Source organism: Schistocerca piceifrons, chromosome 6, assembly GCF_021461385.2.
Source record: "Schistocerca piceifrons isolate TAMUIC-IGC-003096 chromosome 6, iqSchPice1.1, whole genome shotgun sequence".
Classification (NCBI taxonomy): domain Eukaryota; kingdom Metazoa; phylum Arthropoda; class Insecta; order Orthoptera; family Acrididae; genus Schistocerca; species Schistocerca piceifrons.
This window is the reverse complement of record NC_060143.1, coordinates 93,445,098-93,472,709: the sequence shown is the minus strand read 5'-3', so window position 1 is coordinate 93,472,709 and position 27,612 is coordinate 93,445,098. Positions and strand designations below refer to the sequence as shown.

Here is a 27,612-nt window from a genome sequence, read left to right as displayed (position 1 = left end):
GATTGAACAATATTGGTAACACACCATCTCTTTTTCTTAACTCTGTGTTTATGTTAAAACTCTTAGTGTCTTGGATCCCGAGCTTCAGTTTGGCTTTTGAATCAGTGAGACAAATTCTTAATTGGGCTGATGAGTTTCTTTGGTATTCCAAACTTCATTAGGCAGTTCATGAAGTTCTCCCAGTGAATGCAGTTGTATGCCTTCTTAAAATCTATGAATAGCACATGAAGGTCATCAGCACCTCCCCACATCTTCTCAGCGAGCTGTCTCATTACATTCCTGTTGTCCACAATTGAACAGCCCTTCCTGAAACCACCTTGATACTCACCAATCTCTCCTAGAAATTGCTGGATTCTGTAGAGTGTACAGATGGACAAGATCTTATAGCAGATGTTTAAGAGGGTGATTCCTCTGTAGTTGGAACAGACCATTTTGTCACCTTTCTTGTGTAAAGGGCAGATTTCTGCTGTCTTCCAGTCTTCTGGGATCTCCTGCACAATCTATATCCTCTTGAGTAATGGATGAATTCTCTTGTGGAGTCTCTCACCTCCAGCCTGAATGACCTCCACCTGCATTCCACCTGCTCCTGGACTTTTGTCATTCTTCAGCTTCATTATCTGACTTTTAATTTCTTCCAGTGCAAGAGGTGGATAATATAAATCTACAATGTCAGGAGGTTGGAATTTGAACAGATCTTTAGGTTCATCACAGCTGAGGAGCACCATGAGGTATTGCTTCCATCTCTCTGCATTGTTGAATGCATTCGTGAGTGTGATCCCATTATTGTAATTGACAAACTTTTGGTGGCCCTGGTATCCCTTCTTAAAAAGGTTAACTTTATAGTACATCTTTCAAGCCTCTTTTTCCAAGAAATCTTATTGAACTTTTGCCTAGTGCAAAATCCGTGCTGTGTAGCTGGCTCTCCTTGGTCGCTCTTCTCCTCGCAAGTTATTAATGCATTCAACCATAAGCCAAGATTTTTGCCCCTGATCTGCTTCCTGATGACTGCGTTTGTCACCTCATTTACTGCATCCTAGATTTCTTTCCATTCTTCTTCTAGGTTCTTTCGTGAATCATTTTCCTGTAGAATTTGAAAGGATTTGCTGAGCTGGAGCTGAAATTCGTCTTTCTTATATTGCCTTTGAATGCATTGCTGTGATAGCACACAACTACAGACTTTGGTTTTGGCTTGTACTTGTAGTCATATTTTTTCTAGGAAGTGATGCTGCATCATTCCGCACCTTGTGCTGTCTTCACATCCATCACCCAGCTCTTTCCTTCATGGTCAGTCAGAGTGTGATCTGTCTGATTAACTGTTTTATCATCTGGTGACAACTAAGTTCCTTTGTGTATATTCTTCCAATAGAAATTTGTGCTGCTGATGAGCATCACTTCCAATCAAGTAGTAAAAGGTCACAATCAGTCAAAATGATGTGATTCTTGAGTTTCTCCCGGCGTATTTCATAATCAAAATATCCACGGGTGTACTGCCGGTCTACAGTGTCCAACGGGAACAATATTTATTTATTTATTTATTTATGCATTTATTTTACCTGGCAAGATTAGGGCCTTCAGGCCCTCTCTTACACCTAACCAGGCATACTCAGATTCAACAAATTTCAGTTTCTACAGAACATTAAGGACATATAACATGTTATACAGTATTAATGTTAAAGAAAAAAATAGAGATTATAAAAGTAGTACAATGATAATTATAACAATCAAAAAATAATTATAACAATCAAGAATAATAATAATAATAATAATAATAATAATAATAGTCATGACTATGTATATGAAAGTAAACATATTTTTCTTTTATGAATGTCAGTCCTATTGCTAGTTGGGAATTTACTCGTTATATTCTTGCAGCTTGTGAGTTATTCTCATCAAGCAGCGACATAAGACGATAGAATGGGGTGAAAGAGATATAGAAGAGGTATATAGGTTAGAGGAAGAGAAATAGAATGGTAAAATTCGAAGCTATGATGGAGAGGAGAAAGAAAAAGATGAGAGGGGCACAACAATGGTGGCTATACCGTCCCTAATATGTAAGTCTTGAGTTCCCTCTTGAATGTTGAGTGGTTCTGGATAAGACGCAGATCACAGGGGAGCGTGTTTCATAGTCGTATGGCTGAGATGGAGAATGACACGGAGAAAGATTTCGTGTTATGTAAAGGTACAGCCAAGATGCTAGACGTATGTGATCTGGTATTGCGGTTGTGGAATGATGATAGGTGTTTAATGTGAGAAGATAAGTATTGGGGGCACCAGTGGTTAAGAAATCGATGAAGTAAGCACATCATGTGGAGATCACGTGCATTATGTGGGCGTATCCAACCTAGCTGGGAGTATGAAGGACTGATATGATCATACAACCATATATTGCATATGTATCTAACGCAAGCATTCATCACTAGCTCGAGGCATCTCGAATTTTCACTATTTGTGCCGTGCTGAACTACATCACAGTAGTAAAGATTAGGCAAGACTAGTGTTTGGACTAATTTTTGTTTAACATGGGTTGGAAATATTTTTCTAAATTTTTGAATTGCGTGTTGGGAGGAGAGCGATTTCCGGCAACCTGTGACTGTTTGTTCTTCCCAGTTTAGGTGTTCATCCAATATTATTCCAAGGTCTTTTACTGTTTTTTGGTATGTTAGTTGGGTACCATTGAGGAGTATTTGAGGGACTTTTTCGCGAAAGTACCGACTGATTAACTTTGGATGAGATATAAGTATGACCTGGGATTTCTTGGGGTTTAGTTTCAGACCTAGTTTCTGTGCCCATCGAGAAACAGAGCAAAGATCTGCGTTCATACTCGCTACTGCGTCAGCAATGTTCTTGGGGCTTGCACTTATGTACAGTTGGATGTCGTTGGCATATAGATGGTAGTTGCAGGAGTGAATCACTGAAGAAATATCATTAATGTACAGTAAGAAGAGTAATGGACCAAGGACGGAGCCTTGGGGAACTCCAGAGCGCACGTTTTTCCATGATGACTTTTCCGACCCACAAATGACTTGTTGACTTCCGTTTTTGAGGTAGCTGTCGAACCAGTGTATTGCGCTGTTTGAGAAATTCAGTTGCTTCATTTTAATTAGTAATATATCAAAGTCAACTGTATCAAAAGCCTTGCTAAAGTCAAGCAGTGTTAGGATGGTAGCTTCACGTCTGTCCATAGCATGTTTAATGTCATCAGTTACTTTGATTAATGCAGTTTCTGTACTATGGTGCTTTCGAAAGCCTGACTGATATTTGTCGTGGATGTTATGAGTTTTGAGGTAATCTGTCAGCTGTTCATGGACGATGTATTCTAGGGCTTTAGATATTGCAGGTAGTATGCTGATCGGCCTGTAGTCACCTGGCGACTTAGGGTTGTCAGGTCACAGTCAGTTCCCCCTGAGCAGCCATAGCGTACGGATCTCCATACCGGCACGTTCACAGGAGCTCAGTCTGTCAGTTCACCTGATGATGGCGACATGTATGATCGCCGAAATATTGTGCCCGTTGGACACTGTAGACCGGCAGTACACCCGTGGATATTTTGAGTCAAAATGATGTTTATGGCATATCTAGATTTTTGTCACTGTGTGGCTATCTTCAGTGCTATAAAACGTTATGAACCAGTTATAATGATGGCTTACTAAATTTATTGTTGCGCATGCTCTAAATATAAGTCAGTCATGAAACACACTGTGTGATCAAAAGTATCCAGACACCCCCAAAAACATACATTTTTCATACCAATGAAATTCAGTTCAAGAGAAGACTAAAGGATTTATTAGTGGCCAACTCCTTCTACTTCATTGATGAATTTCTCAGTAGAACCAACTGATATGTGTGTGTGTGTGTGTGTGTGTGTGTGTGTGTGTGTGTGTGAGTACAATATAACTTCTGCACCAGGTCAGTGCAGTAATGTGTTCATTGTAAATAAGTATTTAATAGTTGTATTACACATTTATTACCTTATAAATAAATAAAAAAAATTATTTTAAATTCAATGCAATAGTATTTGTAAAATGATTCTTTCATATAGCGTTCATTAAAAAATGACAACCATGCCACTTGGGACCTGTGGAATGGTACATTAGATTATTTGTTTGAGTTGTAAATATTTGTCATGTATTGTTGTTTTCTGACTTATTCTACATCCTGGAGGACCTCCTCACTATCGATCAATTGGAATGAAAGTAAATCTAATCTAATCTAATCTAATATTAGGTTTATTGGCCTGCCACCTACTACCAGGTACTCCATATCAGCGACCTCAGTAGTCATTAGACATCGTGACAGAGCAGAATGGAGTGCTCCGCGGAACTCACAGACTTCGAATGTGATAAGGTGTTAGGGTGTCACTTGTGTCATACATCTGTACACAAGATTTCCACACTCCTAAACATCCCTAGGTCAACTGTTTCCAATGTGATAGTGAAATGGAAAGGTGAAGGGACATGTACAGCACAAAAACGTACAGGTCGACCTCGTGTGTTGGCTAACAGAGGCAACTGACAGTTGAAGAGGGTCTTAATGTGTAATAGGCAGTCATCTATACAGAGCATCACACAGGAACCAAACTGCATCAGGATCCACTGCAAGTACTATGACAGTTGGGTGGGAAGTGAGAAAACTTGGATTTCATGGTCAAGTGGCTGCTCATAAGTCACACATCGTGCTGGTAAATGCCTAATGATGCCTCACTTGGTGTAAGGAGCGTAAACATTGGATGATTGAACAGTGGAAAAACGTTGTGTGGATTGACGAATCACGGTACACAATGTGGTGATCCAATGGTAGGGTGTGGATATGACGCATGCCCGTTGAATGTCATCTGCCAGCGTGTGTAGTGCAAACAGTAAAATTTACAGGCGGTGGTGTTATGGTGTGGTTGCATTTTGCAAGGCACTATCACAGCACAGGTGTACATTGATGTTTTAAGCACCTTCTTGCTTCCCACTGTTGAAGAGTAATTCAGGGATGGCAAGTGCACCTTTCAACACAATAGAGCACCTATTCATAATGCACGGCCTGTGGCAGAGTGGTTACACAACAGTAACATCCCTGCATAGAGTCCTGACCTGAATCCTATGGAACACCTTTGGGATGTTTTCGAATGCTGAGTTCGTGCCAGGACTCACCAACTGACATCAGTACCTCTCCTTAGTGCAGCACTCCTTGAAGGATGGGCTGCCATTCCCCAAGAAACCTTCCAGCACCTGATTGAACACGTGCCTGCGAGAGTGGAAGCTGTCGCAAGGCTAAGGCTGGACCAACACCATATTGAATTCCAGCATTACCAACGGAGGGTGCCACGAACTTGTAAGTCATTTTCAGCCAGGTGTCCAGATACTTTCGATCACATAGTGTACATAGCAGTAAACGTAAGTTAAAACATTAAACACCCTTGTACAAGCACATGGTTTCAACTGGACTGTTCATTTCAGAGGCTGAGTTCACACTAAGGCCATTGTTTAAATTATAGGACGGTTGGCTTCAGTGTATTTTGTACCTGTTTTCAGTGCCTTCTTTACATGTATGATGCATTGACAACGGGTATTAACTTCATTTTTCCTTCACAGTTTGTATTTTTTATCATTTTATTTCTTATTTTATACTTTTTAAGTACATAAAACAGAAGAGGTGTTTGTAACTAAATGTAATTACTGAAGTTTTACAGTTGTACATGGTGATAACTGTGTGTAGCCACTGCTGCCAGTTACTGCTGCACATTTTGCATTTGAACATAATTTTAAAAATATCTTGTTCAAATATCTATGTTAATAAAATTTTATCAGGCCTTTACTACATACTAAGGACAATTAAAGGAATTGGAACAAAAAAGAGTGGTGCTAAAAGTCACTGTACCATCAGCAGAATGTCAAAAGGCCAGGAATCATTTTGCTTTAAAATGCCCTCTCTTTTGTGTTTCATATACTAATCCAACACAATTTACACAGTTTGCTGTTAAAATTAATAAACTATCAACTGCATCATGTAATTATGCAGTAAATACTTTGCATCTGTGTGTGATCTAGAAGGAGTGTAAGCATAAGTAGGTGATTATTGTCAGGTCAGTGCATCTGCTGGGATCGGCACATAGTAGCTTTTATCCCAGTGATTCTTAAACAGTTTCTAAAACTGGGTGCTTTTCATCTACGTCTTCCCTTTTTGCACAGCATTCTCATGTGTGAGGACAAAACTGGTATATTGTACCCACTTGTAAGAAGGTACACAGCAAAGTTAGATATTTCTGCTGCATTTTTACATCTAATGTGAGATGTTTACTGAACTTGCCTTCCATCCATCTACCAGTTTCTCCCACGTAGCAAGCATTGCAATAAGGACATTTAATTCTATATACACCTTGAAACTTCCTGGCAGATTAAAACTGTGTGCCGGACCAAGACTTGAACTCGGAACTGTTGCCTTTCACGGGCAGAATTGGAGCTGTGAGGATGGATTGTGAGTCGTGCTTTGGAAGCTTAGACAGTGAGCACTTGCCCACGAAAGGCAAAGGTTTCATGTTTGAATCTTGGTCTGGCACACAGTTTTGCTTTCTGTTTTCGAATAACTGAGGCCACCCTTCACTAATTTTACATAAATTTTGTAAACAAATGTACATATTATTGCTGTTATCGCTTATATTGAAACTAGTTTCTTTCTGCCTATGTTGTCGTACTTGTCATTGGTGTAATTATGAGGTTAGTCATTGACCTTAGCAATATGTTTTACTGTATTCAGCTCCACTTCATGCCCTGTACTTGAAACTGGAATTTTTAACAACCAATTGATGGAGAAATTAAAAGTATGATATCTTGTACGGACTGGGGCGGTTCGTTTTTTAATTTATGATACTGTCAGCTCAAGTGCTTCTCATTTAAAATAGTAATGTTCAAATCTAAAAAGTTAATTGATCAATTTGACTCCATATCATATGTGGATCCAATTTTCCTTTGTTGCCCATTGAACTTCTTGACAATTATTTTAACATCTTTGTTGTTACCTCTAATTAATAGCAAGATATCATCAACCTATCTGAATTAGTATATTAATATAATAGGGAAACATTCCACACGGGAAAAATATATTTAAAAACAAAGATGATGTGACTTACCATACGAAAGTGCTGGCAGGTCGATAGAAACACAAACAAACACATACATACACACAAAATTCTAGCTTTCGCAGCCAATGGTTGCTTCGTCAAGAAAGAGGGAAGGAGAGGGAAAGACGAAAGGATGTGGGTTTTAAGGGAGAGGGTAAGGAGTCATTCCAATCCCGGGAGCGGAAAGACTTACCTCAGGGGGAAAAAAGGACAGGTATACACTCGCACACACACACATATCCATCCGCACATACACAGACACAAGCAGACATTTTGTCTGCTTGTGTCTGTGTATGTGTGGATGGATATGTGTGTGTGTGTGTGTGTGTGTGTGTGTGTGCGCGCGAGTGTATACCTGTCCTTTTTTCCCCCTAAGGTAAGTCTTTCCGCTCCCGGGATTGGAGTGACTCCTTACCCTCTCCCTTAAAACCCACATCCTTTCGTCTTTCCCTCTCCTTCCCTCTTTCCTGACGAAGCAGCCATTGGTTGCGAAAGCTAGAATTTTGTGTGTATGTATGTGTTTGTTTGTGTTTCTATCGACCTACCAGCGCATCATCTTTGTTTTTAAATGAATTAGTATATTAGTATGCTTGTCACATCTGGATTGTTCTGAAAAAAATTATTGTCCAAATGGTTGATAAAAATATCAGGTAAAAGCCTGAAAGGGGCTCCGTACACTTAGACCATCTTTTTGTAAAAATAAATCCCCCATTGATTTAAAATATTTATACTCAAAAATTAATGTAAGCGACTTGTACGTTATCACTGATTTCATCATTGGACAATCTGTTTTTTAAATTATGTTCAATTGCCAAATGTGCAGCAGTAAGTGATGCCATTGATGGTACATCATGTACAACTGTAAAAGATTAGTCGCTGCTTTTAATTACAACCACCTTATTTGTTTTATGTTCATAAGTTTTAAAAACGTATAAAATAATAAATAAAATGATAAAAAATAAGAATTGTCAAGGTAAAATAAAGTTAATACATGTTGTCAATCCATCATACATGTAAGGAGGACACTGAAAATTGGTGTGATGTACACAGAAGCCAGGTGTGCTGTAATTGTGAACAGCGGCCTCACAAGCTCACAAGGAGAGGTCTCCAGCTATGGGACTAACTTCTTGAAATCAGCTGGTGTGGTGATGTAGGTTAAGATCCCAGGTGTCACACCCTGTAGCCATTCACCCTGGTGGGCCATCATTTGTGAGTAATTGAAGGGGAGGGGGGGAAGGGAATTTTGTGCGACAAGCAGTAGCATTCAAAAAGTTGCATTACATAGTCTGGTTGTGCGGTGTAACGAATAGGATATTAGTTAGCTTCATATGCAGGAGGTTGTGGGTCGAATCTTGTCAGATGTAGTTTTTATTCACTTGATTGGTTTAAATGTTATTTTTTATTTCTGTTCCATTGTCACATGATTTTAATCACCATATGAACTTTTTTCATTTGTTTCTTTTTTTCTTCGTGTCATTCATTTTCCAATCATAATATTTGTAAATATGAATTTAATTCTGTTTATCTATTATAATATGCAATTATTTGGAAACTCCAATTTATCAGTTAAAAACAAAAGACAAAATAATCAATTTATATATATTTTTTAAATTAATTAATTAATTAATTTTTTTTGCACTGTCATCAACAGAAAAGAGAGAGCAAATGAAGAAGCTGATATTATGATTAAAATTATGTAATAAAGGAATGGAAATAAAAAATTTAATTTAAGTCAATTAATTGAATAAAAATTTTGATCAAAGCCATTTCGATAAAGACTTAAAAATAAATAAAATGTTTACTCCACTGAAAAGATTCGATCTCGCAGTCTTCTGCATGTGAAGCTGTTATCCGATCCATTACACCACGCAACCAGCTACATAAGAGAACTTTTTGAATGCTATTTAGTGTCACAAAAATTCCTCGGAAACAGGGGCCCACCTGGGTGAATGGCTGCAGTGTGTGATACCTGGGATCTTAACCTACATGGTTGTATAGATGGTTTCAAAAAGTCGATCTTACCACTGGTGACCTCTCCTTGTCGGTGTGAACTCAAACTCTGACGTGAATAGTCCAGTTGGACTATGTGCATATACAAGTGTGTTTAATGTTTTATCTTATATTTACTGGTATGTATTTTATAACTAACTACCATTTAATGCTTACGCAACTATAAATTTAATAAGGCATGTGTGTTACCCTATTGTAACAGGTTTTCCACATGTTTTTTAGCATTGAAGATGGGCACACGGTGATCAAAATCTAGATATCCAATAAAAATTATTGTAGCTGATTGCTGCACCCTTTACTACTTGAAATGAATGCAGTCACTGGGCACAACTGTTTCCCTATGGAATCAAAACCTGATCTCTTCCGATATTGTGAAAGTGATGAACCTGATTCCATTGTTTCCAAGTTCATCTACGTGGCTACTCTGCAATTCATAATTAAGAGCCTGGCGGATGGTTCATCAAACCACCTTCAGGCTACTTCTCTACTGTTCCATTCTCAAACAGTGTACACGAAAATAGAGGTGCGACTCGACAAAATATTTTTGCATTTGGAGGAGAAAGTTGAGGACTGAAATTTTGCGAAAAGCTCAGAGAGCAACCAGAAACACCTGTTTGCAGCCCTGTGCCAGGCTAGATGCGTGAGATTTTATATTCTTGTAATTATAAGCCATTTAGATTGTAATAATAGACAGTGGAAAGCACAGAATGGTATAACAACAATATGAAAAGGATAGAGTGCTACTCACCACATAGAAGTGGTGTTAAGTCGCAGTCAGGCACACTGAAAAAGACTGCTGAACATTTAAGCTTTCAGACAAAAAAGTGCTCCCTTCAAAATGGAATACACACACATTTAGTCAAGCCATTATTTGGGTCATATTAATGGAAAGTCTTGTAAATTTTAAGTTGTTTGATTCAGACTCTTTGCAGTTTTGTTTGTTTACATATTGCTGTGTGTTTTTGTAAATGTGTTTTCTTGTTTATTGCTAATTTAATTTACTAATTTTTACTAAAGTGTTGTCTTTATCGTACGTGATAAATAACTGACCAAAAGTGACTGATTGTAGCATTGTTAGTTTCGGGATTTGGTGTGACAGGTGCTGTAGTTTTTTCAATTGGGGGCTGTAGTAGCGTTGGAATTGGGGAAATAAATGAGATGCTTCAGTGGTTTGTAGGATAAGTAACACAAATAAGAAGATAATGGAACAAGAGGGGAAAACTGCTGTCCTTCAGCCTGAATTAGACAAGTCTATGAAAGATCTGGAGAAATTAAAGAGGGAGAAAGGTGGAGAGAGTTGGGAAGTGACAACAGGCAGCAGAGGGGACAAGCTCAGAACTTCATCTGACAGTTTTGTGTTGAAGATGAAAAATAAGTTTGATTGTTTCTTCAGTTGTAAACTGATGTGCCTCAGACAAACATTGGTGTAGACAGGGCACTGTAAAGTTACAGCAGTCAATTGAAAAATAGGGACGTAACAAAGTCACTGAAGAGAAAGAAAGTAAGTTTTGTTGTTACATAATTCTCACACTACAGCTGTTGGCCAACTTTCACCGGATAAACTAGGACCAGAATACCAGCTCACCAATTTTTTTATACCTAGTGTTGTTGGTCTGGAACAGGTAATGTATGATTTAGGATCGCTTTGCAAAGACTTCACATGAAGAGGCACCATGGTTATAGTGAATGGGCCAGGTAATAGCATTGTCAGAGATGCTGGGTACAGAGTAGAGTGTGACCTGACAATGGCTGCATCAGCATTGAGACATACCAATGTTGAGTTTGTGTCTCTCCTGAGACCGCGTGACTGACCTCATTCGAGCTCTTCTAGCAGGAGAGCTAATCTGGAATTGGAATGGCTGTTTATGTGGGGTGCAGCATCACATATTGTTGTTGTTTCTGTTGTTTTCATCTGTAGATGGGATTATACTAGATATGCCCTCCACTTCAGCAGAAAAGGGAAGGGTAAACCAGTTGGGCTAATAGCAGAAAAACTCTAGGGAGGGAGCACTGTCACAAGTTGTAAAATTTCCCTGAACTCCTGAAGATAGACGTTGACTGTGGATACTGTATCACAGACACAGGCCCTTTGACTGTTTAGAGATGTCACTAAACCTGCAGAAAGTCAGGATGAAAATGCTACCCCTGTGAGAGATGGCACCCCTCCTACAGTGGAACACAAGGTTGAGGACACATGTGGAGAAACTGAAACTCCTAGCCCCCTGTGCTTGTGTTTACAAGAAGCAAATTTTAAAGCCACTGATGACGCTGTGCTACAGGGCTATGACCTGACTGGGGACAGAGCCAGTTGAAGGGTTGCTGTGTGTGTCAATAACACATCTACATCTACATCTACATCTACATACATTCTCCACAATCCACCATATGGTGTGTGGTGGAGGGTACCTTGTACCTCAACTAGCATCTTCTCTCCCTGTTTCACTCCCAAACAGAACAAGGGAAAAAATGACTGCCTATATGCCTCTGTATGAGCCCTAATCTCTCTTCTCTTATCTTTGTGGTCTTTCTGTGAAATATAAGTTGGTGGCAATAAAATTGTACTGCAGTCAGCCTCAAATGCTGGTTCTCTAAATTTCCTCAGTAGCAATTCACAAAAAGAATGCCTCCTTTCCTCCAGAGACTCCCACCTGAGTTCCTGAAGCATTTCCGTAACACTCGCATGATGATCAAACCTACCAGAAACAAATCTAGGAGCCTGCCTCTGAATTGCTTCTATGTCCTCCCTCAATCTGACCTGATATGGATCCCAAACGCTTGAGCAGTACTCAAGAATAGGTCGTATTAGTGTTTTGTAAGCGGTCTCCTTTACAGATGAACCACATCTTCCCAAAATTCTACCAATGAACCAAAGACGACTATCCACCTTCCTTACAACTGCCATTACAAGCTTGTCCCACTTCATATAGCTCTGAAATGTTACGCCCAAATATTTTTTTTGGATTGGATTGGATTGTTTCGGGGAGGAAACCAGACAGCGAGGTCATTGGTCTCATCGGATTAGGGAAGGATAGGGAAGGAAGTCAGCCGTGCCCTTTCAAAGGAACCATCCCGGCATTTACCTGGAGTGATTTAGGGAAATCACGGAAAACCTAAATCAGGATGGCCGGACGCAGGATTGAGCCGTCGTCCTCCTGAATATTTAATCGAGGTGACTGTGTCAAGCGCTACACTACTAATGGAGTATTCAGACATGATGGGATACTTTTTCCTATTCATCTGTGTTAATTTACATTTATCTATATTTAGAGTTAGCTGCCATTCTTTACACCAATCACAAATCCTGTCCAATTCATCTCGTATCCTCCTACAGTCACTCAACGACGACACCTTCCCGTACACCGCAGCACCATCAGCAAACAGCTGCACATTGCTACCCCCCCTTTCCAAAAGATCGTTTATGTAGATAGAAAATAACAGCAGACCTACCACACTTCCCTGGGGCACTCCAGATGATACCCTCACCTCCGATGAACACTCACCATCGAGGACAACGTACTGGGTTCTATTACTTAAGGAGTCTTCGAGCCACTCACATATTTGGGAACCAATCTCATATGCTCATACCTTAGTTAGGAGTCTGCAGTGGGGCACTGAGTCAAACGCTTTCCGGAAGTCAAGAGATATGGCATCTGTCTGATACCCTTCATCCATGGTTCGCAAGATTTCATGTGAAAAAAGGACGAGTTGCGTTTCGCAGGAGCGATGCTTTCTAAAGCTGTGCTGATGCCTGGACAGCAACTTCTCTGTCTCAAGGAAATTCATTATATTCGAACTGAGAATATGTTCGAGAATCCTGCAACAAACCGCTGTTAAGGATATTGGTCTGTAATTTTGAGGATCCGTCCTTCTACCCTTCTTATATACAGGCATCACCTGCGCTTTTTTCCAGTCGCTCAGGACTTTATGTTGGGCAAGAGATTCGTGATAAATGCAAGCTAAGTAAGGAGCCAATGCAGTAGAGTACTCTCTGTAAAACCAAATTGGAATTCCATCTGGACCTGGCGATTTATTTATTTTCAACCCATTCAGCTGCTTCACAACCCCAGGGATGTCTATCACTATGTCCTCTATATGGGAATCTGTAAGAGACTCAAATGGAGGTATGTTTCTACAATCCTCCTACATGAAAGATTTCTCAAATGCTAAATTTAAAATTTCAGCTTTCGTTTTGCTGTCTTCCGTTGCCAGGCCAGACTGATCATTGAATGACTGGATGGAAGTCTTCGACCTGCTTACTAATCTTACGTAAGACCAGAATTTCCTTGGGTTTTCAGCAAGATCTTTTGCTAAGGTATGACAGTGGTAGTGGTTGTATGCTTCGCGCATCGCTCTTTTTACAGCAGCACGAATCTCTACTAACTTTTGCCTGTCCTCATTTCCCGATCTTTCTTGTACCGCGGGTGCAACTGTCTTTGCTTCCTGAGCATTCTCCGAATTGCGCTGTTAAACCATGGTGGGCCTTTTCCGTCCGCAACCCACTTTTTCGGCACATACTTCTCCAATGCATGATTTACAATGTGTTTAAAATTTGCTAATAATTCTTCCACGTGTATCGTACCAGAAGTAAATGAAGTCGATTCATTTACTAAGTGGGATGCTAACAACTGCTTATCTGCTCTTTCTCGTAAGAATACTCTCCTAGCCTTCTTGACCGACTTTTTAACTTCCGTAACCATAGTCGTAATGACAACATCATGATCACTAACCCCTGTCTCAACACTGACACCGTCGATGAGGTCTGGTCTGTTCGTGGCTACCAGATCTAAAATATTTCCATTACGCGTTGGCTGTCGATTTAGCTGCTCAAGACAGTTTTTGGATAATGTGTTCAAAAGTAATTCACATGACAGCTTGTCTGTACCACCTGTAATGAATCCATAGGCATCCCAGTCTATACTAGGTAGGTTGAAGTCGCCTCTGACTAATATAGCATGATCCGGGTACTTCTGCGATACAGAGTGTAGACTCCCTTTGAATGATTCTAGAACTGTCACGGTGGAACCTGGTGGCCGGTAATAACACCCAACAATTAACTTTATTTCTCCTAGCCCTGTTAAACGTGTTCAGATACCTTCACAATAACACTCTACTTCGACCTCAGCAAACATAATATTTTTGTCAACTACAATGAAGACACCACCTCCTACGATGTCTAATCTGTCTTTCCGATACCCGTTCCAACCCACACTAAATATTTCAGAACTTCATATCTCAGGGTTCAGCCAGGTCTCAGTCCCGAGAATAATTTGCATGCCACATGCCTCCTGGAGGGCAGTAAATTCATTCCGAACACTCTGAAAACTTACTGCCAATATCTTGACAGCTGAAGTGTCTTTACACTGAGCGCGTCCTGATTTCCCTGCCTGCACGTTGACTGGTGAGTGTTCATCAGGACACCTCGCACTACTGCCTAGCCTAAAAAAACCCCATGTGCATGTCACAAGTACTCTGCTACTCGAATAGCCGCGTCCTTTGTGTAGTGCACCCCTGACCTATCTAGGGGCGTCCTACAACCCACCCAATAGCGCAAGTCTAGAAATCTGCGGCCAAGACCGTCACAGAGTTGAGAGTCGACGAAGCCTCTGGTTGAGACCCTCCACTCGGCTCCAAACCAAAGGACCCCGATCCACTCTGGGAACGATGCTACAAATAGAGAGCTCTGCTTGCACCCCGCGTGCGAGGCCAGTGATCTTCACCAAATCCGCCAGCCGCCTGTACGAACTGAGGATTGCCTCAGAACCCAAGCGACAGGCATCATTGGTGCCGACGTGAGCAACTATTTGCAGACGACTGCACCCTGTATGCTCGATAGCCGCAGGCAAGGCTGCCTCCACATCTTGGATGAGGCTCCTCAGCAGACAAACCGAGTGCACGTTGGAATTCTTTCCAGCCCTGTACGCTATTTCCACTAAGGGGCTCCATCACCCACCTAATGTTGGAGCTCCCAATAACCAGCAAGCCTTTGCCTCCATGTGCCTGCTCGGTCCCAGCTGAAGGAGCGGCCACCTGCCCACTGACAGGATGAACGGGCGAGGCCAGCCGGCCAGCCTCCACATTGACCCTCTGCCCCGAGCGATGCGAACACGTTGCAGTCTGCCACTCACCCTGAGGTGAGGGCGGCCCCAACGCGCCGGGTACACTTGAAGGTGCCTCGGCGGCTGAGTCAGTGGACACAGCAAGCGACACCTGGGGTGTCTCAAGCGACGCGCCAGACCCTCCGCCGTTGCAGCAGCCTGAAGGCGGCTGACCGTGGCCAACAGCATGCTCAGCTGCTCGCGAACTGCGGCCAGTTCCTCCTGCGCCTGCACACAGTACGCGCGCACCCTATCCATCCTACTGCTAATATCTGGATGTATAGAGTTGCGACAAATAAAACAGCAATATGCGACTGCATAGTTGTGTCACCAGCGCCATATTGAGCTGCAATATATGAACAATTACTTACGAACCAAGCAATCAAATGACCACGACTAGGCCACTATACAGATATTACAATGCGATCCTACCCCCGTCTGAGTACAAATGACAACCGTCTATGCGATGTTACACTCTACCGTTATTAAAATTTGATACTACCCCTTTCTAAATCGAAAATACGCAAAGTTCCAAAAAATTTCACCACGCAAGCACACAAACACACAAAGTAATTTGAATTAAACCTGTGGAACTAATACGAAAAACTGAATATACGACTAGTTTCTGCTACTGCTGCTCGCATACGTCACTCTGCAAGCACAGATGAAACTGCACTGGCCTCTGTCTGCTGCTAACTGACTCTACGAAATAAACAGAAAGCACTGGCTGTCCAAAACAAGCAACTGACTAACGACTCCGCAAATTTATACTTTACAGCTATTAATAAGCACTATTGCTCCTCTCAGACACGAGAATACGCAAGGATTTTATGTAATTAAATATGCAAGTGCTCAAACGCTCGGAAGAAAATAAAGAATCAAACTACAAAACAAATATGAAAGCTAAATATGCAACTCCCTACTGCACTGCTGCTGCACCGATACTTCATCAGCGGCTCCTCAAGGCTCACACCACTCCTCTGCTCTTTCCTTGGTTACTGACTGACAAACAGTAGCTATTACAGTTCATGTGGGTCAGAAGATCACAATCTGCTCACTCCATTTACATCCATAGATCGTGATAGACTGCGAAGCTCCCACAGGCCTTGTTGGACATGTCCTGTGCCCATTTCTCATAGTGGGTGATTTTAATGTCCATAATGTGTTATGGGGCACGAGTTATACTTGCCCTAGGTTTTGAGTCTTGGAGAACCTCATGATGTCTCAGGAGCTGTGCACCCTCAATACAGGCATCCCACTCATTTACTGGCTGTTAGTGGGTTGTCCTCAGCCATCAACTCCTCTTTCTGCTCTTCTGGGCTTACAGTCTCTGCTCAGTGGGAAGCAACTGATGACTTTCAGTCCAATGACCACTTCCCACTGTCGATCCACATACTCGATGGAGGGCCACTTGAAGAAAAGCCACCAGATGGATGATTAGCAGGGCTAACTGGACACCGTTCAGCAAGGTGGCTGTGTTTGAACACTGCAACAGCATCCAGAAATGATTGGACCACATCACACAAGTAATCCACCGTGCCACTGACTTACCCATCCCAAAGTCCTCAGGTCATCTTAGGAGGCAACCTGTACCTTGGTGGACTGGTGAGTGCCACTCAGCTATTGAGGTCGGTGTGTGGCTCTTTGATGGCTTAAGTACTGCCTGACAACAGACAACCTCAGGGTATTTCAGATCACAAGGGTCACGGCTAGACATGCAATTAAAGAGAGCAAGAAAAGGTCATGGCAAAAGTTCCTGGACTCCATCAACCATTCCACTTGTTCTACGAAGGTGTGGGAAGGCATCAGGAGGATTTCCAGCAAACACAGTTATTCACCCATATCAGCAGTGATGTCTCCAAATAATGCCTGGAGACATTGCTCAGATGATGGTAAAGCATTTTACAGCAATTACTGCTGTTGCCAATCACAATCTGGCAATTTGTCACTACCGTGTGACTGCAGAGAGGGGAAAGTTGGACTTCAGATCCCACAGCTCTGAGGTCTTACAACTGCCCTGTCTCAATGTGGGTGCTGGAATTGGCACTGTCTGAGACTCATAATACCACACCTGGTCACGACCAGGTCTGGTACTGCATGTTTTGACATTTTCCAGCGGCGTCAAAGGAAATCCTCCTCGAATGTTTTAATTTGATGTGGCAAGCAGGACAATTTCCCAGCGTGTGGAGAGGGGATATTCTGATAAACCTCCTTAAACCAGGAAAGAACCACATATGTCCCAGTAGTTAACAGAGTGTCACCTTAACGAGATGTATAGGAAAGACCCTGGAGTGAATGGTTAACCATCATTTGGTCTGGTTGCTAGAGAGCAGGCAACTCCTTCGCTACTCTCAGTGTGGATTCCAGAGATTTTGGTCCACTGTCAACAACCTGCCCTTGGAGGAGGCTTTTCAGCAGGCTTTCATGTGTAAACATCACTGTCTGGGTATATTCTTTGATATCAGTAAGGCATATGACATTACTTGGAGACTCAGCATTCTCATGAAACTCCATCAATGGGCTATTGTGGCCAACTCCCCATCTTCATAGGGGCCTTTGCTGTCTAAGCACTTTGTTAGGTCCCGAGTTGGTGACATGCTGTCCGATCATTTTTGAGCAGGAGAGTGTTTTACCTCAGGGCAGTGTTTTTCGACCCGTCAATTGCAATTTACATTGCGGAGGTTAGGGGAGTGGGCTGCAATTCAGGGTTTCAGTTTTCTGCAGATAAGTGTGTGCATGTTCATTTTAATCATCCTTGTATTTTTAATTTACCTGCCTTGCGTATGAGGGCACCATTCTACATTTTAGAGACTCTGTGAGATTTTTGGGCCTCATTTTTGACTCCAAACTGTCGTGGTTCCCACACCTGAAAGACATGAAAGCCAGAATTTAGAAGGTACTGAATGTCATGAAATGCCTTAGCATCATAAGTGCCTTAGTTACAGGTCTTGGGGAGCAGACAGAGCACGTCTGCTCCAGTTTTATAGGGCTTTTGTGCATTCACGGATAGACTACAGATGCACATCTTACGGGTTAGTGAGGCTGTCTTGCATGGAAGGTTGTTGAACCATCCACCATGAGGGGATTAAACTATCCACAGGTGCTTATAGAACCAGCCCCATCGCAATCTCTGATGTGACTGGGGAACCACCACTCACCATCTGGCAGCAGCTCATCATGGTGCATCAAGCTTGTAAGTTCCTCGCAGTTCTGACTTCATCATTTACCATACTATAGCTCATCCAACTTTACAACTCCTTTTCTCCAATTGTCCACAAACAACAATGCTGTTTAGAATCTGCATGCAGCGTGTGTTGGAGTCATTTGGTGTGGAGCATGTACAGCATCAAATCTAGGGTTGTAACTGCCAGCCACCATGGTTACTGCAGAGGCCCAGGGTAATTTTAAATTTAGTGCAGTATAGGAGAGATTCCACTTCTATATATGTTTTTAATACTTTATTTTCTGTCTTTTTATGGGTCACCACACTTTACAACTGTTTTTACAGATGGGTCAAAACATGGGACTCCTTTGGATGCTCTGTTGTTTTCCCTGATCGTGTCTTCAAGGTCTGACTGCCTCTCAAGACTTTATTGTATTTAAGTGGAACTGTATGTGATCTCGTTGGCACTGGAGAAGATGATGCATGCTTTGAGTGCTAAATTCCTTGTCTGTCCTGATTCTCTGAGTGCCCTTCACTCTGTGCAATGTTTGTACCTGGCGGATAAAGTAGTCCAGAATATCCAGGACACCCTCCTCCAACTACAGTGGCAAGGGAAGGAGATGCCTTTCTGCTGGGTACCAGGGCACATGGGTATTACAGGAAATGAAAGGACGGGTGTAGCAGCCAAGGAGCCTTGTAGCGAGTGTCAGTTATGTCAGTGTTCTATCACCCTGTGTGCTATTACCTTGCTGTTGAGGTACAGAGACAGTGACGTGTCGATGGGAAGACAAGTGGCTGGAAGTTACTAATAATAAGTTGTGTCTAATAAAGCCCACTACGTGGTTGTGGCATACTTCCTTTCAGCCATGAAGATGAGGTAAGTTACTCCTTACCTGTCTTCGCATAGGTCACAGCCCAATGACGCGTGGCTTCTTGCTCCGGCTAGAGGACCCTCCAGTGTGTGGTGTTTGTGGTGAACAGATCACTGTGTGCCACGTTTGCCCCCCCCCCCCCCCCTCCCCCCTCCACACACACACACACACACACACACACACACACACACACACACACACACACATATTTAAAATATGCCTGTAATGTCGCACTGTTTACAGCCAAATTAAAAAAAGATGTTCTGAACAAAGCATATTTATTAAAGACTAATCTTGTGTCAAACAATAATTGGATATTGCCACAAAGGTAAATGTGAGACAGGTTGGAAAATTAATATAAGTAGACAGGAAGGTAACAGTAAATACTGCAGCCATTGATGGTGTTTAATGACACAGCAAGGTGCACCTCATATTGTTTCGAAGTTGGTGCACTGTGGATACCGTGCAAGCTAGTCATATGGCATTTCAGAGAATAGATCAGGCATAATATTGACACATTCATTGCTACAATGAAATATATGATATTCTTACCAAAATTTTCATAGGTGAAGATTCTTGTGTATATTATTACCAATCTGAGACAGAAGTATTCATCCATGCAACTGAAACATCCCGTTGAAGACATCACCTGCAAGGAAAGTGCTGTGTGCAGTTTTCTGGGACAGTGTATGTAGACTACTCATTATTCTTCATCCTCAAGGACAATCTCTAAATGGAAACGTGTACTATCAAATTCATAAGATATTTCAGTGGAAGTGAGTTACGTACACCCCATATATATGTTGCTCGTGCATGACAGCATTTATTCTATTGCTTCCATCAAAACAAATGAGGCACTGTGAAATTTCAAAAAGAAAGTTCCTGAGCTTCATTCATATATTTATGACCTTACTCAAGCTATTTCTATTTGAGCCTCTTAAATATCATCCAAAAGTAGGAAGACTGGCATAAGTTGCTTCCGATGACTGCCAAATGAACTATACACTTCTATTTAAGGAACAGTGTTTCAGTATATGGTGAGAATAAAAGTATTTTTAAATCATTTATTGAAATTTAGTATTCCGTAAACAACTTCTTGTGCAGCTAATTGAAATTAAATTGATTGTAGTGTAGCACTGCTATTCAGCATATGTGTACAAAAAATATTCAAGAACTGCTGCAGGTCTTGCAGGTATGAATTTGGTATGGTGTGTTATACAGTCTAAAATAATATGGTAATGTTCCTCAATTGATGTAGTGCTCCTACAAAATCACTGCTGAAATTCAGTACTGTTTATTTTAGGCAGCAACTTAGTATATATTTTTCAGAATTAAATTCAGTTGTCAGTTGCAAGTATGATTTTATCACTCTTTCTGGTTTGGACAAATTAATTAGTCATCTTCAGGAGCTTAGTATAGGTATAACAGATGTCATTATCTTCTTCATAGAAGCACAATGGCATGATATATCCAGAAATGTACATATTGTATGTAAGTATTGTAAATGCAGATTGACAATTTACAGTGTCTGAATCACATCTATGTATATGTCAAACTGAATCAAACAATGGAAAGATGACGTAGGAATGTGAACAATATAGGAAAAGATAGATTGCTACTTACTGTAAAGAAGACATGTTAAGTTGTAGGCAGGCACAATTAAAATACCCTTACATGAAACTTCCCCCCCATGAACCATGGACCTTGCCGTTGGTGGGGAGGCTTGCGTGCCTCAGCGATACAGATAGCCGTACCGTAGGTGCAACCACAAGGGAGGGGTATCTGTTGAGAGGCCAGACAAACGTGTGGTTCCTGAAGAGGGGCAGCAGCCTTTTCAGTAGTTGCAAGGGCAACAGTCTGGATGATTGACTGATCTGGCCTTGTAACAATAACCAAAACGGCCTTGCTGTGCTGGTACTGTGAACGGCTGAAAGCAAGGGGAAACTACAGCCGTAATTTTTCCCGAGGGCATGCAGCTTTACTGTATGATTACATGATGATGGCGTCCTCTTGGGTAAAATATTCCGGAGGTAAAATAGTCCCCCATTCGGATCTCCGGGCGGGGACTACTCGAGAGGATGTCGTTATCAGGAGAAAGAAAACTGGCGTTCTACGGATCGGAGCGTGGAATGTCAGATCCCTTAATCGGGCAGGTAGGTTAGAAAATTTAAAAAGGGAAATGGATAGGTTGAAGTTAGATGTAGTGGGAATTAGTGAAGTTCGGTGGCAGGAGGAACAAGACTTCTGGTCAGGTGACTACAGGGTTATAAACACAAAATCAAATAGGGGTAATGCAGGAGTAGGTTTAATAATGAATAGGAAAATAGGAATGCGGGTAAGCTACTACAAACAGCATAGTGAACGCATTATTGTGGCCAAGATAGATACGAAGCCCACGCCTACTACAGTAGTACAAGTTTATATGCCAACTAGCTCTGCAGATGACGAAGAAATTGAAGAAATGTATGATGAAATAAAAGAAATTATTCAGATTGTGAAGGGAGACGAAAATTTAATAGTCATGGGTGACTGGAATTCGAGTGTAGGAAAAGGGAGAGAAGGAAACATAGTAGGTGAATATGGATTGGGGGACAGAAATGAAAGAGGAAGCCGCCTGGTAGAATTTTGCACAGAGCACAACATAATCATAACTAACACTTGGTTTAAGAATCATGAAAGAAGGTTGTATACATGGAAGAACCCTGGAGATACTAAAAGGTATCAGATAGATTATATAATGGTAAGACAGAGATTTAGGAACCAGGTTTTAAATTGTAAGACATTTCCAGGGGCAGATGTGGACTCTGACCACAATCTCTTGGTTATGACCTGTAGATTAAAACTGAAGAAACTGCAAAAAGGTGGGAATTTAAGGAGATGGGACCTGGATAAACTAAAAGAACCAGAGGTTGTACAGAGATTCAGGGAGAGCATAAGGGAGCAATTGACAGGAATGGGGGAAATAAATACAGTAGAAGACGAATGGGTAGCTTTGAGGGATGAAGTAGTGAAGGCAGCAGAGGATCAAGTAGGTAAAAAGACAAGGGCTAGTAGAAATCCTTGGGTAACAGAAGGAATATTGAATTTAATTGATGAAAGGAGAAAATATAAAAATGCAGTAAGTGAAACAGGCAAAAAGGAATACAAACGTCTCAAAAATGAGATCGACAGGAAGTGCAAAATGGCTAAGCAGGGATGGCTAGAGGACAAATGTAAGGATGTAGAGGCCTATCTCACTAGTGGTAAGATAGATACCGCCTACAGGAAAATTAAACAGACCTTTGGAGATAAGAGAACAACTTGTATGGATATCAAGAGCTCAGATGGAAACCCAGTTCTAAGCAAAGAAGGGAAAGCAGAAAGGTGGAAGGAGTATATAGAGGGTCTATACAAGGGCGATGTACTTGAGGACAATATTATGGAAATGGAAGAGGATGTAGATGAAGAAGAAATGGGAGATATGATACTGCGTGAAGAGTTTGACAGAGCACTGAAAGACCTGAGTCGAAACAAGGCCCCCGGAGTAGACAATATTCCACTGGAACTACTGACGGCCGTGGGAGAGCCATTCCTGACAAAACTCTACCATCTGGTGAGCAAGATGTATGAAACAGGCGAAATACCCTCAGACTTCAAGAAGAATATAATAATTCCAATCCCAAAGAAAGCAGGTGTTGACAGATGTGAAAATTACCGAACTATCAGCTTAATAAGTCACAACTGCAAAATACTAACATGAATTCTTTACAGACGAATGGAAAAACTAGTAGAAGCCAACGTCGGGGAAGATCAGTTTGGATTCCATAGAAACACTGGGACACGTGAGGCAATACTGACCTTACGACTTATCTTAGAAGAAAGATTAAGGAAAGGCAAACCTACGTTTCTAGCATTTGTAGACTTAGAGAAAGCTTTTGACAATGTTGACTGGAATACTCTCTTTCAAATTCTAAAGGTGGCAGGGGTAAAATACAGGGAGCGAAAGGCTATTTACAATTTGTACAGAAACCAGATGGCAGTTATAAGAGTCGAGGGACATGAAAGGGAATCAGTGGTTGGGAAGGGAGTAAGACAGGGTTGTAGCCTCTCCCCGATGTTGTTCAATCTGTATATTGAGCAAGCAGTAAAGGAAACAAAAGAAAAATTCGGAGTAGGTATTAAAATTCATGGAGAAGAAATAAAAACTTTGAGGTTCGCCGATGACATTGTAATTCTGTCAGAGACAGCAAAAGACTTGGAAGAGCAGTTGAATGGAATGGACAGTGTCTTGAAAGGAGGATATAAGATGAATATCAACAAAAGCAAAACAAGGATAATGGAATGTAGCCTAATTAAGTCGGGTGATGCTGAGGGAATTAGATTAGGAAATGAGGCACTTAAAGTAGTAAAGGAGTTTTGCTATTTGGGGAGTAAAATAACTGATGATGGTCGAAGTAGAGAGGATATAAAATGTAGACTGGCAATGGCAAGGAAAGCGTTTCTGAAGAAGAGAAATTTGTTAATATCCAGTATAGATTTAAGTGTCAGGAAGTCATTTCTGAAAGTATTTGTATGGAGTGTAGCCATGTATGGAAGTGAAACATGGACGATAAGTAGTTTGGACAAGAAGAGAATAGAAGCTTTCGAAATGTGGTGCTACAGAAGAATGCTGAAGATTAGATGGGTAGATCACATAACTAATGAGGAAGTATTGAATAGGATTGGGGAGAAGAGAAGTTTGTGGCACAACTTGACCAGAAGAAGGGATCGGTTGGTAGGACATGTTCTGAGGCATCAAGGGATCACCAATTTAGTATTGGAGGGCAGCGTGGAGGGTAAAAATCGTAGAGGGAGACCAAGAGATGAATACACTAAGCAGATTCAGAAGGATGTAGGTTGCAGTAGGTACTGGGAGATGAAAAAGCTTGCACAGGATAGAGTAGCATGGAGAGCTGCATCAAACCAGTCTCAGGACTGAAGACCACAACAACAACAACAACATGAAACTTTCGGCCACAGCCTCTACCAGCAAAAGAGAAACCCACACCATTCATTCAAACAAGGAAGCATGCCTCAAGCGCATATGACTACCAACTCATGCATTCTGGCCTGAGCTGTGCTGGAGTTGTCAGCGATGTGTGTGTGTGTGTGTGTGTGTGTGAGAGAGAGAGAGAGAGAGAGAGAGAGAGAGAGAGAGAGAGAGAGAGAGAGAGAGAGAGAGAGAGGTGTGCTTCCCTGTGTGCATGAATGGTGTGTGTTTCTATGTTTCCCTTTTGCTGGTGGGGGCTGTGGCTGAAAGTTTTGTGCAAGTGTCTTGTAATTGTAACGTGTCTTCTTTTTGGAAGGTAGCAATCTATCTCTTCCTATATGTTGAGCTGTTAAGTATCAATCTATGTTTAGAATAATCACGTACAATATTTACATTTCTGGAAATATCGTGGCATTACACTTCTATGAAGAAGATACTGACATATGCTAAACTAGTACTAAGCTCCTGAAAATGACCAATTAATTTGTCAAAATAAGTAAAGCATAATAAAAATATATTTACAAATGACAACTAAATTTTATTCCGAAAAAAGATTAATATGGTTTTTTAAACATCCACATTTGTTTCAGGATATGGTGGAACATAATGGTGTCAGACACAAAAGTCTTTACAACATGGACCTGTTCAGAGATAAGGAGTTAAATCAGCAACTCCATTTTGATCCTCTTAATGTTCAAATAGAAGAAGTTAGATATGGTGAACAAATTTTTGTGCGGGCTTGGATGGAAGGAGGTACAAATGACACAATATGTTTCTTGTTATTTAATATCAGTAGCTTGAAACTTTAAATCAGAGAAAATAATTCACATATTGCCTTGGTAAATTGTTCTTGGATAATATGTAGGAAGGCATTTCTGATAATTCTGCAGAGTGTTAGAGGCATTATCACATTAATAAAACAAGCTGGTTATTTTTACAGCTAATGAGATAGGGTCTGTTTTATGGATAGCAAGACCACTGTTGTAAATTTCATGTAGGAGGTAGTCTGATGACAGTACTGAATGTGAGTAGCTACCGGTTTTTGAACAATATCTTTCTTCTTTTGCTTCCCTATTTTAAGTGGACATAATCGGCTATTACATTCACAGCGTATCAGCCAGTCTTTGTGGGGTCGCTGTCAGATATATTTAATGAAAATGTTTGTTTCCTTCTAAATATGTGATTACTTTAAACTTCTTTCAATTACACATTTTGTATGGTAACATTTTCAGTTGTGTATGACTAGAATGTCATTTCATTTGGGTGGTTCTTTGCAGTTGGTTTTCATGTGAAACATTGTAAATTGTTGTACGAACAAACCAAGGCAACTACTTCAGTGGTCACAATTTTTTTTGAAAAAGCTATAACATGTTTTTGGAATTAAATTTCCACTATCTGTTGGACAAGCGAATTCTGTCTGCTTGCTCACTGGTGAAGAACCGTGTCCATACATTGCGTCCTCGCATCTTTTGTTTCTTCAGTGTTTTGCTCGCACATAACAGCAACCACTAATGACGGGCAGTCACTTACCCATGGCTCACCAGTTATTTTCGTATGGTTCTGTGGCTGGCTGTCCTTCCTGTTGCTGTAAACATTAGAAACTGTCATGGAGGAGAGTTGCTCCACGCTCTTGTATGTGCAGGTGCCGAGTAAACCTTCGTTAAGTGAAGTTAGTGTTCATCATTCATCTAATTACACCTTCTTCTGCGTGACATTATTCTAGTGGAGATGCTGGGTATTGTAACTTGTGATAGCACACATTATTGACGACACAGTGGCTTCCATCAGGCCACAACATAACCGCTCCCATCAGGCCACGACAGAGCCACCGTTTACATGATGAGCACCCCCAGCAATGCATCAAAAAAAGAATTACACGCAAGAAGTTTGAACAGCTTCCAAATGTCGTATCGATGTCTGTGATGGAGGAAGCAACTGATTTCACAAGTGTTCTTTGTCAGATAGTGAGAGAGGAGGTTCAGAAGGTATTTGGATTGCACAGTGAGCAAAAAACCGAAATGCTTCAAGAGGTCATAAGGGAGGAAGTGGAACAGACATTGAACCCAATCTCTCATCCTTCATTTCCCTTTAAAATGGTGAAAAAGTTGAGACCGAGGTGGAGTTACGTTCCTACAATGCCACGTGAGGAACCTGTTTGGGCACCAAGGAAGACTAACATATGGAGGACCCAGGATAACCAATCAGTATGTTTCCACTGTGGCCGACCAGGACATTGCGGTGCACTATTGTTGGGAAAAGCAGCGGATATTTGATTGTGCCTGCACCAGAAGACAGCAGACCGACCTTAGCCGACGCCAACTCCGGGATGACAAAGATGAACAAGATGATGTGGGTGCAGGACGATGTAGGTCACCGTCGCCGCAAGCTAGCCACTGGAGAAGACGCTCCCCAACATGCCGATCAACGTCTACCTCGCTGTTTAGAAGCTTCAGCCGATCACCTAGCCGCTGCAACCTGGAAAACTAAAGGGTGCGACCTTCCTTGGAGGTGAGGCCGCTGAAGAGAAAAATCCTCTGCCTTTGATCACTACAAAAATGATAGGAAACTATGTCGATATCCTCAGGGATGGCCAACTAGCCCAAGCTCTTGTGGACTCTGGAGCTTCATAGTCAGTCATTTTGGAGAAGTACTGTTGCCAGTTGCGGAAAACCATATTTGTCGACAACAAAACATCTTTGCTGAAGGTGGCCAATGGGAAATATGTAAAACCTACAGGAAGATGTACCATTCATGTGGGTATAAGTGGCCATACACAGCCCTTAGGATTCATCATCTTACAAGAGTGTAGTCATGACGTCATTCTCGGATGGGACTTTCTGAAAGTTTTTCAGGCAATTATAGATTGTGGTCACTTGAAGATTATGCTAGACGAGATGAGATACTGTGGACAGGAAGATGCGCATCTGAATGTGTGGAGACTATGTGTGCTGGATGAAGTGATCATTCCTGCAGTCAGTGCTAGAAAGGTAACTGTCACACGTCATGCCATGCATCAACCCGTGGATCTTGTAGTGGAATGTAAGAGAAGCATACCACTGAAGAATAACTTGGTCATCACAGCGTCTGTCATCTTGCTTAAGAACGGATTCGGTTGATAGTGGATAGTTAACTGTCACTGAGAACCACAGATCCTTCCAAGACACATGTGCATAGCAAATGCTGAGCTCTTAATTGAAGAACAGCTGAGCATCATAGAAACCTCCCATGCCAAGTCTGTGGGTGAAATTAGTGCTACCACTATGAGACAAGATCTTCTAGTTCAACTATCATCAGATCTCACTATGGAACAACAGAAGAAGCTACTTGCTATTCTTCAAGAGTTCACTGAATGCTTCAAT

The 27,612-nt window shown here is 41.4% G+C and overlaps 1 protein-coding gene across 1 annotated transcript in view; it reads left to right on the top strand.

Annotated features, from left to right (window-relative positions):
• The window catches only part of LOC124803162, a 243,351-nt gene that overhangs the window by 188,745 nt on the left and 26,994 nt on the right, over positions 1 to 27,612 (top strand). Inside the window, exon 13 of the mRNA XM_047264343.1 lies at positions 24,844 to 25,006. Coding sequence (XP_047120299.1) covers positions 24,844 to 25,006 — 163 coding nt within the window. The remainder of the gene's footprint in view (positions 1 to 24,843; positions 25,007 to 27,612) is intronic.